General features: G+C 31.9%; 1 protein-coding gene across 9 annotated transcripts in view; it reads right to left on the bottom strand.

Annotated features, from left to right (window-relative positions):
- Nucleotides 1–22,876, bottom strand: part of Marf1 (meiosis regulator and mRNA stability factor 1-like protein) — a 244,066-nt gene that overhangs the window by 156,794 nt on the left and 64,396 nt on the right. For all 9 annotated transcript variants that reach the window (XM_085819030.1, XM_085819032.1, XM_085819027.1 and 6 more), the window contains 2 exons: nucleotides 21,626–21,792; nucleotides 20,858–21,030 (listed from right to left, as the gene is read on the bottom strand). In XM_085819030.1, the coding sequence (XP_085675156.1) occupies nucleotides 20,858–21,030; nucleotides 21,626–21,792 (340 nt within the window). The remainder of the gene's footprint in view (nucleotides 1–20,857; nucleotides 21,031–21,625; nucleotides 21,793–22,876) is intronic.

Here is a 22,876-nt window from a genome sequence, read left to right as displayed (position 1 = left end):
TATTTTATTTAGAGCCAAAGTTAAATTTAGAATTGGGACTCTACACTTGTTTTAGAAAAAAATTAAATGTGTATGCATAAAGCACATAAAAAAATTCTTTTAAAAAAAAGAAAGATTGCTGAGGGTCCGGACACTGAAAGTCTGGATTCTGGACTTTCTGTTGTATTTGAATTATGGTTAAATACATATACAGCTATTTGTTTAAGAGGTGGAAAACTTCTATGAAATTGGATTATATTTGTGTTACAAATGAAGGAAAACATCTATGCAATTAGTAGTTTAAGATTCATTTATGAATCTTAACAATGCATGAAATACTGTTATTATGGCAGAGTAGAATAATATAAGAAAACGTTTTTAAATACAGTTACATTGAACCAAGCTATTTCAATACTCATTAAATGATTATATAAAATCCATACCACGTAAACGGTCAGAGAGAAACACAATTAGCTTAACATGTTTTGCATTACCATATTATTTACAGATCATAAAATATGAAAGAAAACATTGGCATCATAGAACAATTATCTAAACAAAAAGCACCTTGGATAACGAACTATGTCTTGAATGACAAGCACTCAAATCAGCAACAAAGTATTTTAAGGCAACTTATGATGTATAATTAGCACTCATTGACTTCTAACAAAATCATTTTAATATTTAATATTTGCTTAATTCTCATCAACAAAGCCTAGCAGAACATGAGCTACAGAACCACAAATTCAGCCTGGAAGATATTATAACCAGACTGTGTTGCAGGCACAGACTTTGACGATTTTATTTATTTATTTATTTATTATTTCACATATAATATTGTATCTAGATCAAATTATTGACTTGGAAGATAACAATGAGGCCATGCAAGAATTACTAGAAAATCATACATAAAAATCAATTCAACAAGAATGAACCATAACACTTTTAGAAGCAGCAACAAAAGGCAATTGTGGAGGAAGTGTCTTTAGATGACATCATGAAGCTAGTTCTTTGATCTACAAAATTTGTATGAATTGGGATAAGATGCAAGGTTTCATGTAATAATATTACCCTGATAAACCAGCAGCAAACTTGAGTATTTCAGTGACAATACGCTATCTTACTTTAGAAGTATTTTAAATTGTAAACAACAGCAAATCACATTGGATAAATTTTGAGTGTAAGCAGAGTAGTGCTAAGAGCCAAAGAAAAGATAAAAGACGTTATTTTTAAAATACAGTTAATCGATGTTTTTATAGAAGGGGACTAAATAATAACATCTTTCCCATTTCTGTTCTTTATCACTTTACACTTACGCCATCAGCTGTCCTTTGTACATATATTGAAAAATCAAATTAAAATTTTTATCAGTTTTATCTGTTTATTATTAGTAGCAGCAGTATTTATCATTATTGCTGTAATGATTTTACTTGTTTTATGTGATGGACTTGGGTGCATAATAATGTTGCAAAGTTTAAATGAGGAAAAAATCTGCGATTGAGAAATGGATCCAATTTACATTTTATTTCCCACAGGATAGTTAAGTTTTGAATTACAAATATTTCAGATGATAAACAGCTTTAAAAAATAAACTATTTTCATGAACTAAGGTTTCACTGTAATTTTCTACCAACTGAGTATTCATTTTATTAATTCTGAACATGCATAAGTATTTGGAACAATTAAAAATAAAGAATGTACACATCACCAATATCCTAAATTATCATTTAACTCTTTGACTAGCATGACCATCTTCACCTGGTCTTGATGTCTATTGTCATTAACATATATTACCTTATTATTCAGAATATAGTGATTTCTACTTATCTTTATATTCAGATGAGTGGAACATTTACAGAAATAAGTGATAAAATAATCTGATTCTAGCTAATTAATACTGCTGAAATACAAATCATCATAAACAGATATACAGAGCTTTTCCACTTACAGAATTAACCCTCAGCTGGGGGGCTGGCGTATGGTACAATTTTAGAGGGGCCGCGTATGAAGTATGCCAGGTCATTTTTCGAGCCTCTGCTTTGTGTTTGAAACTATTTAATCTTATACATGGCATTATTAAGGTGATTCGTCATAGTAAAAATGATATAAGAAAAAGAATAACAGAAAAAAGCAGTAAAGATGGAAACTACGAATTTTTAATTAATTCAAAAAGTGGAATGTACTGGAAATGTAATTTAAAGTTAAATAGCATTCCGCATTATTTTCTGTATGAAAATTATAAGAACATAAATCAAATTTACAAGTTATAAATATTCCGTAAAGAAAAGTTCAGTAAGTAATAAATTTCACAAATGAAAAAATTGAAAACCTTTTGCTACTTTAATCCTCTTCTGATTGTTCCTGTTCACTGCAGCAGGGTTTGCAAAGTTGTACTCTCTTTCCCAGATGATTTTTGCAGGTAAACTTAGAACACTCAGAACATTTTATGGTAGTGTAGTTATTCTTCATTCTACCGCACTCAGCGCAGTGTCCTTTGATCTTTTTTGCAGGTGGTTTCTCGTCCCTTTCGGCCGTCCTGTTTACTTCTGTTGTTACCAGCCTTCTAATAATAGCTTTGGAATTTGACAGGAGAAATGGCATTTTCAGACGATTCTGAAGATGTGGTTTCATCAAAGATGTAGCTAGATTTTTCAAAAAATATCTTCTAAACTTGAGTTGCATCAGGTTTGGAGAAGTTCAAGAGCACTTGCGAATTTATGCCCGCTACGTTTGGCAGTACAAAAAATATTGCCATTGTCCACCTCTTGGTTTTTCGGGGGACAGTGAAATTACTACAAAGTTGTTCTACGGTATCAATTCCGCCTTTACATTTGTTATAATCCAGGATTATTTGAGGTTTATTCATTTCCTGGTCAATTTTGTCATCATCGTGTAAAGTACTGAGCAGTTTTACACACTTATTTTTTTTCGTTGCATATGAAACAGTTGTCATATCCTTTTGAAAACCAAACAGTAAACTGCCGACTTCTCTCGTTTTTGATGGCTGGAATTCATTTGGAATTTCCTTTTTATTTTTTCTCAGCATGCCCATAAGTATTATACCTTTGGTAAGAAGATTTTGAGCTACAGGGTAGCTTGCATACCAATTATCGGTCGTCAGGTTAGGGTTGGAACCTTCGTAGGCACCAATTAGCCTTTTGACAATGTCAATACTTGAATTAGAAGCCTCGTAAGGTCCTAGGTGTTGATTGCCACAGTAAATTTCAAGCTTCAATGTATAAAACGTTGAGTCAACAACTGCAAAAATTTTCAGACCATACTTTGTGGACTTGTTGAGGATGAATTGAATAAAAGAGCATCTCGCACGGAAGGGTTCCAATTTCTCGTCGATTGTGAGTTCGTCACCTGGTGTATAAAAGTTTTGACAGTTCTGATTGAAAGATTCAAAAAATTATCTTTTGTGCTGCAAGCTTATCAGTTTTTCTTCGCACATACCTTGTGCCTTTATCATCGAATCTAATAGCAGCGCACAGGTTTCTAAATCGCTTGAGACCCATAACTCTTTGCAAAATTTCAATTCCAGTACCGTCTTTTGCCCATGCTTCCTCCAAATTGAGTTTTGACATTTTTTTGCACCCTAATAAAAATAAAATTCCTAAAAAGGCTAAAATTTCTGCTCTATTAGTATCATACATGCTTCTCTTTGAGATGTTTTGGAGATCATCTGCAGTCCTGTTACATTTGAGATAAATATTTGTATATTGTACGATAGCATCAATCATATTTGTATTTATGATTTTTGGAAAGCATAAAGCTCATCATTTGTATCGTCACAAGTTTTGGCACTTGGGCATATTTTTTTCATGAAATGTTTTCGAGGCGTTCTGGGGAATTTGCTCTTGAAGGGAACTTTATTCCACTTAAAAGTTTCCTTTTCTTCTTTCAGAAACTTCCCCCCAACTTTCTTCTTTTTGAAAATTGTTTTTACAAAAAAGTCCTTATATTTTAAATCACTCATGTCATTTTCAATATCACTAAAATCGTCATTTGTTGAGGAAACATCATTTGAGGAAGGAAAATGAGGATGTTTAGAAACATTTCGCACAATTTCTGAGTCACTTTCATGATCAGAATGTTCGATGACTTCCGATTCATCGACATCAGATGTGTTATCCAAATTGTCGGAGTCTTCATCAACCGAGACTTCTTCTAAAACGCGCAAATAATCTTCAGGAGGTACAATATTCTTTCTGTAAATATTTGGAGGGGCGGCATACTGCGTTCGCCTATGCGACATGTTCACAATAACTGCTTTCTGAAGAAAGGCGAAAACCAGACTGACCGGAAATACCAGGTGCATTGCACTCATGGAATGTTTCTAGGAGGGTAGAGGAAGGGAGGAAGCTCAGGAAGAGGTTGTCTAAAAATTACAGCCCAAAAGATGGCATTGGCATATTCTGTATGCCGGCTCCTCCATTGCAGGGTTAAATAAATTAAAGAAAATAATAGTTGTCTTCAGTAAAACGAAGAAATATTTTAATTATAAAAATGATTTTTTTTTGAAAAACAAATAGGTAAAGTAAGTCTACAAAGATAAGTAAGTAAAATTTCTGTAATGTGCCAAACATAAATAAAATTCTTTTATTAAGAGTGGAAAGAAGGAAGGAAAACCCCATAGTTATATACCAAGAAATCCCTTTCTACGAACATTTCACTACGCAAGAACCATTACGTGGAAAAGTCATACTGAACTGAAAATGAGAACAGTCAAAATACTGAAAGCAAGAAGAAAACACTCACTTAAAGGATAAACCCAGGAAAAATAAGATAATGCGCAAAGTAAGAAAACCATGAGCAAGTAAGAATATGATCTGCATAACAAATGTAAAAGAACAAAACTGGAAAAAATCTGGAAATCCATGTCAAAAATATCTTGGGATGAACACCAACAAGAGATTTACAGCTCTTCAAGACTGATTTACAGCAAAGCAAACAAGGGCTATCTGTATTAATTTAGAAGTCAAACAACAAAACTCAGTGTTATATTTTTCAAATTTTCACAGGACTAGTTTTGATGGTTTTACCGAATCATCATCCTCAGCTACAAAAGCGCAAATGAACGAGTTAAGATATAGTGATTAGATAAGATAAGAAAGACTGGACATGGAATCATGCTACTGGCACCATCTGTTGATGAAACCAGAGCTAAAACGTAAGGGCTATCTGCTTATGCTGAGAATGCCTTTGTGAAGAACTCTTTCTGAGAAATTACCTCCTATTTATGTTACACTAGGAGTAAATTGTAGGAACTCCTATGAAGCCAGCCTGTTAACCACAATGAAAACCTATACTAAATTATTAGTATCCATTAATTTTACTGCTCAGCAGCTAAAAGGCTCTGCTAAAGGAGAAAGTAGTAACAAAGCTGGCTGCAATAACTACCTTCATTATATACATTTATCATACAATGATCATGCCCCCCCCCCGACAAAAAAAAAGAGAGAGCAAAACTGTTAGATTTTAATTAACTCTGCTTTAAAAACTTAATCTGAGTTTCATGTCGAGACAAAGTAATGTCAATAACATGAACAAAATATACTTGTAGTTGTGATAATTATGCAATATAACATAAGGACAGTGAAAAAAAAGCATCTAGGACTATTTGAAATTTTACATATTCTGTTTTGTATGCTGTAATATAAGTATGTAAGTAATACATAGATCTACTAATGATTACAATAAGTACAATACAAATCAGAAATCAGACTGCTGACTTCTGAATTTGAAATTCTTATAAGTGAAATATACAGCTCCATTTGCAACATGTCATGTGACCTGGAATTATTTGCATACAGAGGGAATAAAGAGCCCCTGTTTCACCAAGCACCTCTTAACTGAATTTTAAAAATTCATTTCAACTTTTTCTTTTCACTTCATTGACTCTGTTTTAAGTTTGTTGAATAGCAACATATTTGTATTCAGAGTTTTCAGATTAAATTTAAAACATAAATATCTGGATGACAACACAGAAATTTTATATTACAGACATTTTAATCAAAAATTCATTAAATTCTAAATTAAAAAAAAAAAAAAAAAAGAGGAAGGTGTCAGATTTCAAATTATGTCCAAAGAGGCGTTTTTTTTTTTTTTTTTTTTTAATGTTTTGTGTGTTACCTTTATTTATTAAATATCATGTTCTTTGCACTTAAATAACAAAATTCTGTTCAACAGCAGTGTCGCAAAATAATTTTAAGTTTTGAGCATATCTTATCAATTTCTGATACACAGTTCCATGCGCTGGTGATAAAAAGGTCTCCCCCCCCCCTGCAGAGCGTTCCTATTGCTCGCTTTTAATCGTTGAATTTGTTAATCAAAAATTTGTTAAAGTTTTACAAAATATGAAATCGATAATAAAACAAATTCCAAATTTGGGCTTTCAGATGCCTATATTCGCGGTAGGATTATGTCATTCAAAAGTGGATAGCTCTAGGTACTGTTGTTTTATCACAATGCGAGAAACATACACACATTTATGATGATTCTTCAGTATTTAATTTCTTCAAATATAATGCAGGAATCTAACATTTGGTAGAAACAATTTGAAAAGTGATATGCCATTTATAGTGATTCGACGCAAAATCGCAAAACGAAAACAATAGTCCTTCAGGGACAAAGCCTCTTTGGACTAATAAAAAAAAATAAATAAATAAATAAAAGCTTTTGGATTTTATATTATGCCTAAAGGGGAGTTTTTCCCGTTTACGCATGCATACACATTTGGGATAAAAATATTTAAAAACAGAATATCTTTAGTATTTTTGATATCATGGGCTGGAGACAAAAATGCTTTTTCAGCACAGCGTTGCTATTGCTTGTTTGAAATCTTGAGTTTCTTAATAAAAAAATTATTAAAGTTTTACAATATATGAAATAGACAATAAAACAAATTTGAAATTCTAGTTGATACCCATATTCGGGTGGAGAACTAAATTATTCAGATTTGAAGGCTCTAGGTACTGTTGTTTTTTCACAATGCGAGAAATGTAGCAACTCCCACTATGCATAATTTTATCATTGTTGTTGCGAAACTTAGTTCCTCTAGATTGGCTACAAGAAAAAACATAAATAAAAATGAGTTTGCCTTGATGATATAACCGTAACGTCTTCCTTTATTATTCTGAACTAAAACATGCTTAATCCATTCTGAAATTATCATTTAAGTTATTAAATAATTCTATGTATTGACTCAGCATATTGTCCACAATATATGGTGACCCTTCAGATGAACAATTTCTTCTAACCATCGAATTATGCAGACCAACAACAATAACATTGCTGACGGTCTGTATAATTCGACCATTATCTTGTTTCAAATGCATCTGGTGATGAATTTCCCACAAACAAAGTAAGTGTTAAAATTTCATCTCTTTGGTCAGAAAAACCAGATATTTGTTTTTTCCAAGTTGAAGCACAGTTCTCAATTACTAATATTACCCATGATCAAACTTAATTTAACTACCTTGCAACACAGTTAGAATCGAAAGCAGAAAATGTCTGAGATACAATCCAAACTGAACGAAATGATAACTATGTAGCTGCTAAAGAAAAACTTTCAAGTACTTTTAAAGAAAGGAAGGAAAAAGTATCATAAAATTGCTTACAGGAATTTCACTTGGCGATATGAAAACAAGCCAATTACTGCGTAAAATGCAGTCACCCACTGGAACAAATATTCGGTTTACCGGAAAGTTCTGTCCGTTTTTGGAATAAAACAAAATAAAATTTTTACCGTCAATAAACTTTTTTAAATAATATAACTGTCATTATTACTAATGACTTCTTTCCCAAACTAATTCTGCAATTTTTTTACAAGTCCCTAAAGCAGCATGTGGCCTGGCATTATCATGATGCAATATGATGTCCTTCCTATTGAACTTCCCTGGCCTCTTTTCTTGGACTGCTACCTTTATATTCTCCAGTTGCTGATAATACTTCTCCAAATTGAGCTTTTAAAAGCTCATAATGTAATGGTCTTTGAATGTCTTACCATACACACAACATTCTCTTATTCAGAGGCAAATTTGGTTTAGACATGGAAGGGCTAAGTTTTTCCGGGCTCACAATATGCCCTTTTCCTTTCCTTACAATGTTTTTGTAGGTAATCCACCTTTCATCCCCAGTTATCATCCAGTTTAAGAAGGGCTAGATTTTATTCCAAGCAAGCAGAGATGTGTACATGACGACTCGATCATCCAAATTCTTGTGACTTAATTCATGTGGCACCCATCTTGAATATTTCCATGTCAATCCTATCTTTTGAATATGGTCCGAAATGGTTTCCTGAGCTGAATTAAGCTTTTTTTGCGATCTCCGATGTTGTCAGAAAAAGATCTTGCTTAAAATGATATTAACAATATCGCTGTCGATCAGAGATGGTCGCCCAGAACTTGGCTTATCAGAAAGGTCGAAATCGCCTATTTCAAACTTTCCGAACCATCTTCTGCATGTACTATTAGAAACTGTACCTTCATCAAACACTTTCAATAAGTTTCTACATGCTTCTGTAGCATTTCTTCCTTGTTGAAATTCACATAAAATACAGTGGCATAAATGAACTTGATCAGTAGCCATGGATACACTACTGCTTTACACTTAAGACTAACGTGAATCAACTTTGTTTTAGTTAATTTGCTACGTCAGTATATAGACATTATGCAATAAAAATAGAGAGCTGAACATGTGCTTACATGTCGAAAATATTTGTCATAAAACGGACAAAACTTTCCGGAAGACAGAATATAATGGAACGGAATAATGGAACAAAGATTATAATGGAATATAGTTTTGCGAACATTACGGCTTGGCAAATTGCCAGATTTCATTACACATATTTTGATTGTGAATAATGAAAACTTGGACAACTTATTAATAATGGCAGTTAAAATATTAGAAAGGAACTCAACCACAGAAATTTATTCTTCTTGTGCAGATACTTCCACAATGAATACTGTGCTCGATAAAATGAGTGATAAACTCAAAACACAAATTTCAAACCTAAATGTTCAAAGACAGTCTAGAAGTAAATATTGACATTCTCACTTTAATCGAAGCAAGAGTCGTAGCCATTCAAGAGAAAAATATAACCCTAATAAATGTAAAAGCTCCTGCAGCTGTAAGGTGTCAGAAAACTTTGCTCAGCAGTAGATTTGATGGCAGGTTCTGCTGCAGCTGAATTAAAAGATTGCCGTAAATACCGATTAGAAAACGTAATTTGTTTTTCGAAAAAATAACTATGTTTTCTTGTGGACAGCGGTGCTGACTTATCTATCATTCTGGCAACATGAAACCATAAAATATGTAATTCTTTTAAACTGTATACTGCAAATGGAACAATAATGCCCACTTTTGGTTTCAAAATTAACTCTGAATTTAGGCCTGCATCGTCATTCCAAATTAATTTTTTAATCGCTATAGTGGATTGAGGTATTTTAGACACAGATTTTAAACAAATTTAAATTACTTATTGCATAAGAAAAATTTAATAGATAGCAACATAAATTTAACTGTTCGAAGTCAAGTTATGTGCATAACAGATTATTCAAAAGCTCACCAATTAGATGCACATAAACTAAAATTGGCCAAACAGGATTTCAAATTTATGTTAGAAAACGGCATAATTAGACTTTCAAAAATCTCCTTGGGGCAGTCCATTTCATTTAATTTTCATGCTCTACAGTTAACAAATAGCTTCCAGATTTATTTGGCTAAACATTCGAAAGGATATCACCCAGGGGGCAAAATCCTATATACGTTGTCAAAGAACAAAATTTACAGCCATACATGTGCACAAATTGCCACTTAATAAAAAAGCAGATGATAGATTCAGTATTATTCATGTTGATATCATAGTTCCATTTCCTACTTCTGAAGGGAAAATGCACTGCGTACCTGCATTTATCGATTCCAATGTTGGATAGAAGTTATTTCTTTCACAAATGTGACAGCTGAAACAGTAGCTTGAGAATTTTTTTAACACTGGATTTCATGCTTTGTAATGCCATACCGTGTAATCACTGATTAAGTTAGTCAATTTTAATCTGAACTTTTTAAAAACATTGGTGTTATCTGGGAATTTAAAGTATGCACAACAGTAGCATATCATACACAATGTAATGGAAAAATTGAAAGGATCCATTGAACTATAAAGGCTGCAATCAAAGGACATAATTCGATTAAATGGACTCAAACTTTATTAACAGTTTTGTTAGGACTAAGATCGACTTTGCATGGTGATACAAATTAGAACATTGCACAAATGGTTTATAGAAAACCTCACACACTGGAAAACTCATATCAGGTTACCTGGAGAACTTTTCAGATATCTTGGATACTGAAAGGTTTACTAAAGAACTACAGAAACAAATGAAACTGTTAAAACCACTAGAAACTCGCCGCCATCCTTCTCATAAAGTTTTGTCCATAAGGACATGCATAATAGTACATATATCTTCATACAAGTTGATAGAGTTCGAAAACTATTAGAATGTCCTTACAATGCACCCTTTTTAGTTGTGAAGAGATATGACAAGTATTTTACTGTGGCCATTAAAGGCAATCTGAATTCACACCAACAACCTGATAAACAACAATCAGATTTGCTGGACACAGATATTCATAAAAAAAAAACTACACGCTCTGGTAGACATGGGAGTTTCCAGTATATTACAAAAGTTCTTTTAGATTTGCAACAGAGAAAAATGTAAATAAAAACAAGTTTGTCTTGATGATGTATCCCTAATCTATCCTTTTATTACTGTGAATTAAAATATGCTTAATCCTTTCTGGAATTATCATTCAGGTTATTAAATTATTCCATGTATTTACTCAGCATAGCATCCACAACACATACATATATTCACGCCAGATTCTTCATTATTTAATGTCTTTATATATAAATATCCTCTTTGAGCTAACAAAATTCAAAATTCAGGGTTTGAGATGCACATGTTTGGATGGAGGATTATGTGTGTTCAAAATCTGGTGAATCTACATGCTGCCATTTTTTTAACAATGTGAGGGGCATATATGCACACATACATGCATACATACATACATACAGATTTACTGCTGGAGATTTATTGAAATATCCCAAAAGTGACCAGATTTTCTCTCAATTTGTAATCAACACTTTTCATATTGATGGAAGAGTTATCTTTTTGGTTGGAAATGCATCATCATATATAAACACATGGTCCAGCCATGTGATACGAGAGGCCTTTACGATTTTAACAATATCAGTTTCCCCATATTTCCAATATTTTGTAAATGACTTAGATACTTTAAATTTGACATCAAGGTAGATCATTAAGCATATAAAAAGGGGAAAAAATCTAAAACTTTAACAAACTACATTATTATCTTGTTTAAACCAAATGACACTCATAATGAGCATTTGAAAACATCACAAATAGGTGGCACTGCACCAAACACCGGTTTTAGCGCAGCTCAGATGCTAATCAACTTTGCTGAAAGTGAAGAATAAAAACATGTTTATAACAAATGAATTGATATTGCAGAGGTCAAAAGCAGGACCAGCTCTATTTTCATTTTGGTAGTGAGTTCGAGCTTAACTATAGCGGTATCGTGAAAAGAAAGTAAACAGCTTTCAAATGAGTTGCAGTTCAGTAATTTTGTAGTCAAATTTAAGTAACAATACAGATGCCAGATGCAAATAAAACAACAGAAAATTAGAAATGTTAATCTATATTTTAAAATATGATTTGAACATTTATATTGTTTAATAATTAAAAATACCTGTTTAAACTTATTGCTTACATTTTTACATCCATTTAAAACTCTAAAACTTAAAAAAACTACATTATTATTGAGGCTAAACCAAATAATACTATTGGGGAAAGTCAACAATTTAATAATTAAGAAATTGCTAATAAAAAAGAAACTAATGCAGCATAAACACGACATTTCCACTGTTACGGAAAATATAGAAATTGCTAATAAAAAGGAACCAGTGCAGCGTAAATGTAAGAAAAAAAATTAAAGGTCACACTTTTATTTATATGATTTTTCATTAAATTGTTTAAATAAGAACATAACCTGTAATTTAGGTTCTTGAAAATTAATGATATCATAACAACAACAAAAACGTGAAAAAGGAGCCAAGTTCAGGAGAAATGATGTTTGGTATAGTCAGTGTCATCAACAAAACAGTTGAGATATAACAGATGTTTCATAGCAGTTCCTTTAATCATAGTTGTAGGAATGTACAACATTCTTTAATTCATTTAAAAAACATTTTTTTCTTTTTTCTTTGATATCAGATTTCTAACTTGACAAGCTTTAATTGTCAATAAATTACGTTACAAAGATTTGACTTCTCCAATTAGAAATTAAATTACCAAGTTAGAAATCCGATGCCAAAGAAAGTAATAAATTGTTTTTTAAATGAACTGAAGAATGTTGTACATTCCCTACAACTATGATTAAAGGAACTTGCCATCTGTTAGATCTCAACTTTTTTGTTGGTGACAGCGACTACACCGAACATGGTTTTTCTGAACTTGGCCCCTTTTTCAGATTTATGTTGTTGTTATGATTTAAAATTACAGGAATAAAAAATGACATTTGTGTTTAGAAATTGCTCATATAGTTTCTGGCTTCCATTTTTAGAAGCATTACAGTTTATTTACTTTTAGACCAAAAAAAAAAAAAAAAAAATCCTCCCATGAAATGGTTAAGAAAAAGTTAAAAATTGTTGCTTATAACAGTTATGTGGCTTTTGTGAGGTGTTATATATATAACTAATTTCCAAAAGTAGGCAATCAATTTTAGTTATCAGTCACACATATGGGGATCACCTTTTATGGTGGCTGCTTACACAAAAGTATACATTTATTATTATTTTAAATTAATTATTTATTAATTATTTTAAATTTAATTTTAATAGCTTTTTTAAAAAATATTAAACTGCAGCAGTTCTATAGTTTAAATAGAGTAAACATGACAGAGGTCATGAATGCAGACCTGTGCAGCTTCAGTTTAAAAAAAAAAAAAAAAAAAAAAAATGTACTTTTATAATACAATGATAAAAATGAATTTTTAACCAATTTTCCCCCCTGACTTTTATCAACTAAAAAATGATTGGGCCATTTTTGTTTATACTGAAAAATGTTCAATTTTTTTAAAGCAAGGCAGCTTTTCAAAATTCAATATACATTTGATATCAGAATGTATAAAAATCAGCACTTACTGATCAGATCTTAACATCTGGTCATTTCACTGCAAATGATGAGGGAATATATATTTATGAGAAAATTACACATATTATACAGGTGCCTTATCACATAAATTAATAAGAAAGATCATATCATTTATAGATCATAAAAAAAGGACATTCAGAAATTCTCAAACAATAATTGCATCAATAGAAGTGATATGCTGTTGATTTAAATTAAGACCATCAATTTTCTATAACAGATTAAAAAATAGCTAAAATTACCAATGAATCTTTGAATAAAAGCAGCCTTAACATCAAAGATGGCATTGAAATCACCACTAGACCACGACATAAGAAAGAACCTCTTTTTCTTTTTAACCTCCTGTACATATAATTTTAAAAATACAACCTAAAGAATCTCAAGAAAAACTAGAGGAATCCAAAAGCCAGGAAACCAACAAAAAAAAAGTTAAAAGATTGTAATATTCAGATTCCAGCTGATAAAACTGGTAGACTGTAAGCAAAAATTCTTTGATTTACTGAAATTTTAATTGAGTTAACAGAAGATAAACTATTATAGGATACTGTAGAAAAATTGAAATATAATTTTTTTGACAACTGAGACTGTTGTTATGCTAATAAGAAAAATTGAAAAACCTATCTCAAATTACTTTCAGTTTTACATTCATAACTGATATAAAAATGTTAAAATGCAATGAATTAGAAAAACAATCACTGGATTTTAAAACATTTTGTTAGAATTATGCTGACGAAGCTTTAATTTTAAAACTTATTTCATTACAAGAATTCCTTTAAAATGAAAAATAAATAATTTACGTACAGAATATAAGCATTAAACAACAATTATAATTATTTCTTTCTCAAACATATTAAGAGATTTTGTCTCTGAATACAGCAAATGCAAAATGCTCTCTTAGCAAACTACAGATAATTAAAAAAAAAATCTAATGTAGCCAGGATGATCTTCCACCAATTCCATACCAAGACATGGAACTGGCAGCATACCAAGGAGCTTTTACTCAAGTATCATTTCTGGTTGATTGCTTATGAATAAAATCTAAGTTTATAAACTTTATGGCTCAATGCTAATTATTATATAATTATATAATTTATTATGAAATATTATTTAATTTATTATGCTATGCATTTTTCATTATTCTGTTCTCAAATACAATGGGCAATGATAACTGTACATATCAGTTCTCATGCTTTGATCTGAAAATATCACATCAATCACAATATATCTCCTGGTCGTATAGTGTTTCAAAATTCACAAATCAATGACTTACAGACACAAAATTTTTAAAACAGCGTATCTTTAGAATTCTCAGCAGTGCCATATATTTCCTTTTGCATTTGGTATATTATTTATACCTGAAGCATTATTTCTTGAAAAATAATACACAGCAATAACATTTGGCAGCAGTGTTCTTTTATTTGAAAATAATTCCACATAAAAGTGAAATGAATGCAAAACTGAGAATTGAGATAACACATTTAACTGTAATGAGAGTTCATCTTCATAATGAGCTTATTTTCATTTACCATAATTTCAAGCATATTCAATGCTTCTAAAAGTACTATGTTGTTCTCGATCACATACCTACACTGCTCGACATTGAAAATGCAACACCCAAGAAGGAGTGGTCAGAAATTTATGCAAATTTTAGAGTAGACGCACGTCACTGAGTTGTGCGAATGATGTGAAAAGTGCAGCTCTCCGATGCACATGAAGTAAGATATAAGGGAAGGATCGTGAAGAATGGGCAATACTCGTGTCGTTATGTCTGCCAGACGAATTATCGTAGAAAGTTAGTTTTTGCCCCGGAGGATACATGTAATAGGAAAGAATTCCAGGCCACTGTTAACAAAGGCACTTCCAGCAGATAGACGATTTTACAAGGGGTATGCTGATCGGACTGAGAAGGGCGGGTTGGTACTTACATCAAATCACAGCTGATACCCACATGGATGCAAACAGGGTGCATCAGCTATGGCGAACATGGTTGGAACAAGGAAATGTGGGAAGAAGGAGGGATGCAGGTGCAGCCAGAGTGATGTCAGCACGCGTGGATCAACACATCCGTGGACAAGCTGTGGCTGTCTGCGGATGTGTCTCGCTCTGTATTCTGACTAATCATTTTGAAATAAAGATCACTTATTGCTGCTTGCTGTCTCTGTCTTTTTTCCAAATTTCATCACTTTCTGACCACTCCTTCTTGGTGCTGCATTTTCAATGTCGAGCAGTATATTTAAAATACCAAATCTGAGAAGTTTCAGAATATTTATTAAGATATTTTTTTCACAAACATTTATTCAAAGCTTTAAGTACAGTATCACTTCCAGTTTATCAATTTAAGCTAAGACTTAATATGTTGTTCCCAATGATACTATTCCCCCCCCCAATAACATTTTTTAAAACTAAAACTGAAAATTTTTGGATTATATTTTATTACAGTTTTTCATAAGAAACTGTTATAGGCTTCAAATAAAGTACCACTTCCAGTTGTCCATTAAGGCCTAAGATGGGCTTTCTGTAAAGTACCGTTTGTGGTTGTCCAGTTTTACCCAAAATCTAATCAACTCTTTATATGAATGTAAAATGCATAAATACAGAAAAGGGAGATTTTTTGAAATTTCATACATTAGTTATCATGCATAAAAAAATTCATCACGTACATACACACAGGCAGTCAGACAGACATCATTATAAAAGTATTAAAAATGTGTGTTTAGAACCCTAACTTGTGCTTATTCACTGAAAACTCACTATCAGATTTTTGGATTGAAAACATTACCTCCCTATGTAATAGAGGTTGTCAGGAGGTGAAAAGGGATCTTTATTTAAGATGTGCAATCAATTACACACATTTGCTATACATGAAATATACAGAAAAGCATTACAGTCAAAAGTCGTTAATCCAGACACCCATAATCCGGAATGATCTATAATCCTGACCTCAAAGCTACAAACTTTCTGCACATGTGTCAACGCTGACGCATGCGTGTAATAACTTTACGCATGCGCATAATACGTTTACGCAAGCGCGTTTAATGTATAACGGATGGTATAGGCTAAAGTAAAATTATCTAATTATCTATTTCAGTTAATGCTGCAGATTGCGTTGTTCCTTAATCTTCGAATTGGAACCGGCTTATTATTTTTTGCAGACTGTTAGAGCACGTTTCGATGTCCATCAAACAAAAAGTGGAATTGCTGCAAAAAATGGATAAAGGCTCCTTTGTTTCTCTAACCATTCCAAAACCTGTTTATCAATTTCATGCTGCTCTGCGGCGGCGGGGGGGGGGCAATGAATGAATGCGGCGCGCAATGAATAGGAAGTTGATCTGTCAGCACCATCCTTATCTTCAGGGCAGACGTTTTTATTTTATTTGACTTAAAATTTTGGCTTATAATGTAGTGTTTCATCTTGATGTACTCTGATATGATTTAAATCAAATTACTCGTCATTATAAATATCATGAATACAAATCAAATAGTTTTCTGGTTGCAATTTTCTAATTTCAACTACGCGCAATGTATGCTTTACGCATGCGCGCATTGAAAGAAATGTTTAATAAAGTAAACAAATAAATATTAAGCTCTTTTTTTTTTTTTTTTTTTGTAAATTTTGATACCTTTTAGATCATAATTGCTCTTTATATCATAAATTATGGTTTCATATTTTTAATTTTATAATTTCTGCATACCATCTTACCAGATTTAAACTGATGATCTATAATCCGGAATCGCCGAAGTCCCGACGAGTCCGGATTAAAGACTTTTGACTGTATTAAAAATTATGATTTTTCAACACTATTAACACATATCAGCACGAAACATCAATGGGCCATGCTCGACTGCCCCATCAGGAGTCGCGGATCAGCCGTGGGTCTTGTTCGAGTCTCTCATCAGGCAGCGTGCATCAGCAGTGGGTCACATTCGATTGTCCCATCACATGGTGTGCATCACAGATGGGCCTCTTATCATGAGGCGTGTATCACTCATGGGTTATGCTAGAATATTTGGTCAAATGATGTGTATCACTAACAATAAATATTCCAGATTTTTTCCTAATACTTCCATTTACAGACTCAAAAGATGAATCACTTGTTTCTATATCTATGTTATCTATTATTTGCATGGGCAAAAATTAAAAATGAAAAAATGTTAAAAACCTTCTAGTTACACTTACTGGACGAAATGTATGATCAGGATGAATAAAAATGGCACGAGTTGTACAACTTGCAAAGTAAGCACATGCACTATGAATCATCTGGGTGTACCACATATGACTTTTCAGATATAACATTTAATTAGGATTTTTTTATCTCCATTAGATGTAGCTGTATGTCTGTTATGATGAAATGTATCGAAAGTAGCATGTTGACCTACATTCCTATGCAATGTTTTTATTTTTGGCATTTTGTTTTGGAATGAGAGAGAGATTCTTAGGTATTGAGGAATGTATTGGCTCTTTAACCCTTTGGTAACTAATGGGACATTATATGTCTCACTAAAACTTTTAAAATTACTGCTGCATTAAAAAGTACTTAGAATCTATGGAATGTCGGGGATCATCTTCCAACAGTTGGAAAACCAAGATGCCGCTGTGCTCGTTGTATACACTTGAAGGTACAGAAAAGAACAAATACGAGTTGCCCAATGTAATGTTAGGTTAAGCAGAGAATGCTTTACTCTGTACCATGCGACGTAAACCTGTTTCCTATAACATAAAGTTTTTCAGAATAATAGGTGTGCTTATAGTAAGTCAATTGCTACATGTGGGACAGATATATATATATCACTAACTATGGGTGGGACATGTGTGTCCCAGCTTGAAAACTGTTAAAAAAATTCCAAATGCTCAATTTACCTTACTTATGACATATTTTGTTTACTTGGATAGAAAACAGGGTAAAAATAATTTTTTTTTTTTAAATTTGTAATCAAAGTGTTAACTGTGTCAATTGATATTAACAAATGCACATGTTATTGATGCTTTAGAATATATATCACAGATATAAGGTGGTAGATGTTCTATCTTTTAAGAAGTTTTATTTATTGCTCTTAGATTTTTCCCCTAGCATTAAGATGGATATTTTGTATCATTTAGTGACTATTTTTGCACCTCGTAGAGACATTAGGTTAATTGGAAAAGCTGAAGAGATGAAAAATTAGCAACCACCTTCGCCGGGAATCGAACCACGGACCTCTGGAATACCAGCCCAGCATGCAGAATCACTACACCATGAAAGCACGCTAGGAAAGTGGGAGAAATACCTTATATATTCCCCTTTTTAAAGGGCAACTGGGTTTTTCAGGGAACCAATTCCCCAAATCTTGAGTGTGGAGGAACCTCATCTAACACCCTTTTAGTTTGGGCGCAACTGTAGAGACATTACGTTAATTGGAAAAGCCGGAGAGATGAAAAATTAGCAACCGCCTTCGCCGGGAATCAAACCACAGACCTCTGGAATACCGGCTCAGCGTGCAGAACCACTACACCATGAAGGCATGCTATGAAAGTGGGAGAAATACCTTATAACCTAAATGGCAAAACAAAAATTATATTTAACAGAAGGACAGTATAAACGAATGATAAATCAGTCTCTTTCTATATCTTTACATACAGCTACAGCAATTCTAATAGAGAATATTTATTTATTTATATATATTTATTTGAGATACGTCAAAAATTAAACATGCTGGTATTTTATGAAAGTGATTTCTATAATTTTTATTTATGCATTGCATTAAATAAAATCAGTGATTGGATGTTTCTGCCATATATATTTATAGGACGTAAGTCAAAAATTATATTACTCTACAATTAATTCTTTTATAAAAATTTTAAGGAAAATACAATAGTAAAGGTTCTAAATTAATTCCAATAACTACCTGAATGCTCTTTTCATAATATAACAATATTTGGAGCAATTAGACAACAAATTTAATTTATGCAAATTTTTTTCCAAAGTTAGGCTTTGCAGCATGAAATGCTCGTCCCCTTAAGACAATGCATCTGGTTAGTCTGCTGTCCTGAGAGAGTGATTCAGTGACTGAGCTCCCCATCATGAACAGATTAAATACATTAATACATATTTCATATATTTTTTTTCTTATTGTTAACATTACCCTTTCTTTGTGAAAAGGTATTATGTTTTATCTACAGTACTGAAATTGTTTAAGATTGTAAAATACTTTTATTCTCTGTGGAAATGCATTATGCTTTTCTACATTATGGAAATTGCTTGAGAATGTAAATTATTTTTTGCTTCTGGGACTAAAAAGACCCGATAGCAAAGAACTGAAAGCAAAAGACATGATTTAAACATCTGTTGCCCATTTATAAATCTTGCAAAGTTTTTAAAAAGAAAACTTATTTTAATTCACATATTATAATGCATGGATGTTGGGATAAAGGACTGTGAGTCATATAACTCTGAAAACAGATAGATATAAATTGAAATTTAAATCTTCATATCTAAAATATGAAGAATAGACAAATGTGGGATACTTAAAGAAAGTTCAACATCAAAGTAAATTAAAGAAAAATCTGGTAAAAGAAAAAAAAAATTAACATTCTATCTAGGGGAAAACACTAATAAGAAATTAGAAAAAGAACAGATGCTAAAATTTCCTATTCAGATTTGGAATGTTATGAATTTTATTGCTGAAGAAAAAAAGGGTAGCTTGTGATCATCTGCTCCCCAGATTTCAATAGTCAGTAGATTTCACATATTTTTTAGTACACATACACCAACAGTTATCCTACCCACACATGTATCACATATATGTTTAAGTACATGATGATCCCCATACTTTACATTTAATTATTTTACATTCACTGAATATTCTGTATTTGTAAAAATGTAAATGCCAGTTATGTAGAACTTTATTCTTTCTTATAAAATTTTTCTCATAAAATGCTTTATTTTATTATTGTTTATGAACAGAACAGTGTCACAGTAACGCAGTTAACTCCAATGAAATCACTTTCAGTGATAGTAAATATAATTGAATGTCACTGTAAGCAGACAGCAGTACCCATGAACCACAAAGATAGCCAAACAATTGTTCACACCAATTTAAAAGTTGCCAATGCTAGGATGCAGATAATCAGAGAGTAGCATTAATAATGTAGTCGACTCCAATGAAATCATTTTCAGTAATAGCAACAGGTATAAGCGATTGACACTGTAAGAGGACAGCAGTGTCTATAATCCAAAAAGCTAGCCAAACAAATGTTTACACCAATTGAAATGTTGCAAATGTTAGGGTTCAGATAATCAGAAAGCAGCATTATTAATAATAATAACCTGACATTCTCAACTGTGCAGAATATATTAATAATAATAACCTGACATTCTCATCTGTGCAGAATATTTTCAAAGTCACAGCAAACAGGAATGGGAAACTAAACAGCAAGAGGGGCAACCAAACATAAAAACAAAGGTTTTCATACTTTTTAGAGTAGCAGAGAAACATTTATGTAAAAAAACAAAAACATGTATGCAATCAAAAAGGAATGCCAGTTTTGATTTCTTGTTGTATGATTAAAATTGATATTAACTATTTTAACACATGGAGTAGTATTTCCAGAAAAATACAAAATAATTAATATTAAGGCTTAATAGAAACAGATATGATCAACTCACCTTTCAGCAGCTTCTGGATTAGCAAATCGAATAATAGCTGTAGTTCCATTTACACTAACTACTTTCCCTCCACAATTATCTGATAATTTTCGAAGAAGGTTTTTGATTTGTCTTCCTCTTTTATGTGATGGCAAATCTGTCACTTCCAATTCAATTGGACGGTTGTCAGATGACTGAAAAATATGAACAGTAAAAAATTAAATATAAAAGCTTTAATGTTTTACACATGAGAATTAAAAATTTACTTTGTAATCAGTAACTAAATAAAAACTGTTTATTATAAAAATTATTTACATAAAATATCCCTGAAAAACCCTTATAAAGAATTATAAAGGATTCCTTTATAAAGGATCATGCATTTTATTTTACATTTAATAAAATGCTCCATGTGAATGAAGACTAATACAAGTCACATATAAAATCTCTTTACAGACATTTCTATAAAACCTACATGATAATGATAGACAACTATTGAACACTTTACTCTCAAAATTAATTAAAACTAAAAAATCCTATTAGAGAATTAGCTTTCTACTGTACACATGATTATGTGTTTTATCCTAAAATGGAATATACTTATATAAATTAATAATTAATGGGGGAGAAATCACTCTGAAGTATTTAGAGTAAGATACATATTTTTACTGAAGAGATCAGTCATGAACTCTTTAATTCTCAGTTCTCAAACAGGACTGTGAGACTGATGTAATTTTATATAATATAGTCTATTCTCTATTCAGATATGCTTTGTAAAAATTCTTATATTACCTTTACAGGACTTCTTGATGGCAAGTTAAGAGTGATGCTGAAGAAATCATAATGTTCATGAGCACAAGCAAGAAGTGATTGATGAGCATGACCTCTATGTACCAAAATGATTCTAATGTTGTGACGATGACGAAAATCAGACAAATCCGAAGCAAAATTTACATCATCTGCAATGATATTCATAATTAAAGAAATTTTAGATTTCAACAATTCAAAATTTACTGAGCTTCTTAGAAATAATGCCTCCAAAGTAAGACTGATCATCTGAACTTAAAATGATTTCAGTGATGTATAAAAAATATTTTAATATTTCTCAACATTAAATTTATTATATTTTATAATAATATCAATTTTTTCAAATAGAACTATTTAACCTTAATTTTAAATATTAAATCAACTGATAAATTAACACGAAATAGTGAAACAAAAACAATTTTATTAGTTACATTCATTTCCAGAATGACTTAATAGGACAGTTGCTAAATTTCATTTTATGACTATGACCACAATATATACAGCAGAACCTTGATTATCTCAGTTTTGATTAACAAGGTTCTGCATTATTCAAGCCCTATGCAATTTAAAAAAATCATTAAAATAGCCCCCCTCCCTCTAAAGATAAACAATCCATAGACTTTGGTTTACCAATAATTCAAACCATAAAGATAAGAATCCATCACTACCATGTCAGCTTCATTTCTTGTGGGCAATGAGCAAAAAATTTTGTTTTCGCAATGGACCCAGAGTCTGCAATTAGTTACGCAACAACTGAGCAGCATGAGTAATTCTGGACCTCCACTTTTCTCGTGTTCTAGCGACTATTTGTTGAATGAAGATTGATAGGAAAAAATGTCTGGTTTTATTGTTAGAAAAAAAGCTTGATGCTATTAACAGGCTAGATCATGATGAAATGATTAAAAAGGTGACTAGTGGTCCAGGTGTTGGCAAAGTGACAGCTGGTATCTGGAAAAGGAAGGAAACTGAAAAATGAGTGACTCAGCATGCACACATGATTAGAGATCATAATGCCATAAAAAATAAAAAAGAAGATAGTAATTATGAACAGACATCAGAAGCATTGTTTGTATGGTCTCAACAAATGAGACAGAACAAGTCCACTATCTGGTCTGATATAAGATTTGGACTTTTCTCAGCAAAGCAAAAGATGGTGAACAGGAATTCACTGCCTGCACAGGCTAGCTTGATCAATGGAAAAAAAAAGGGGACAGCATGTGGCAATTAAACATTTCA

The sequence above is a fragment of the Stegodyphus dumicola genome, chromosome 6, assembly GCF_044657685.1.
Source record: "Stegodyphus dumicola isolate Sdum_Otavi_A_Nest chromosome 6, ASM4465768v1".
Classification (NCBI taxonomy): Eukaryota; Metazoa; Arthropoda; class Arachnida; order Araneae; family Eresidae; genus Stegodyphus; species Stegodyphus dumicola.
This window is presented reverse-complemented; position numbering and strand designations above follow the sequence as displayed.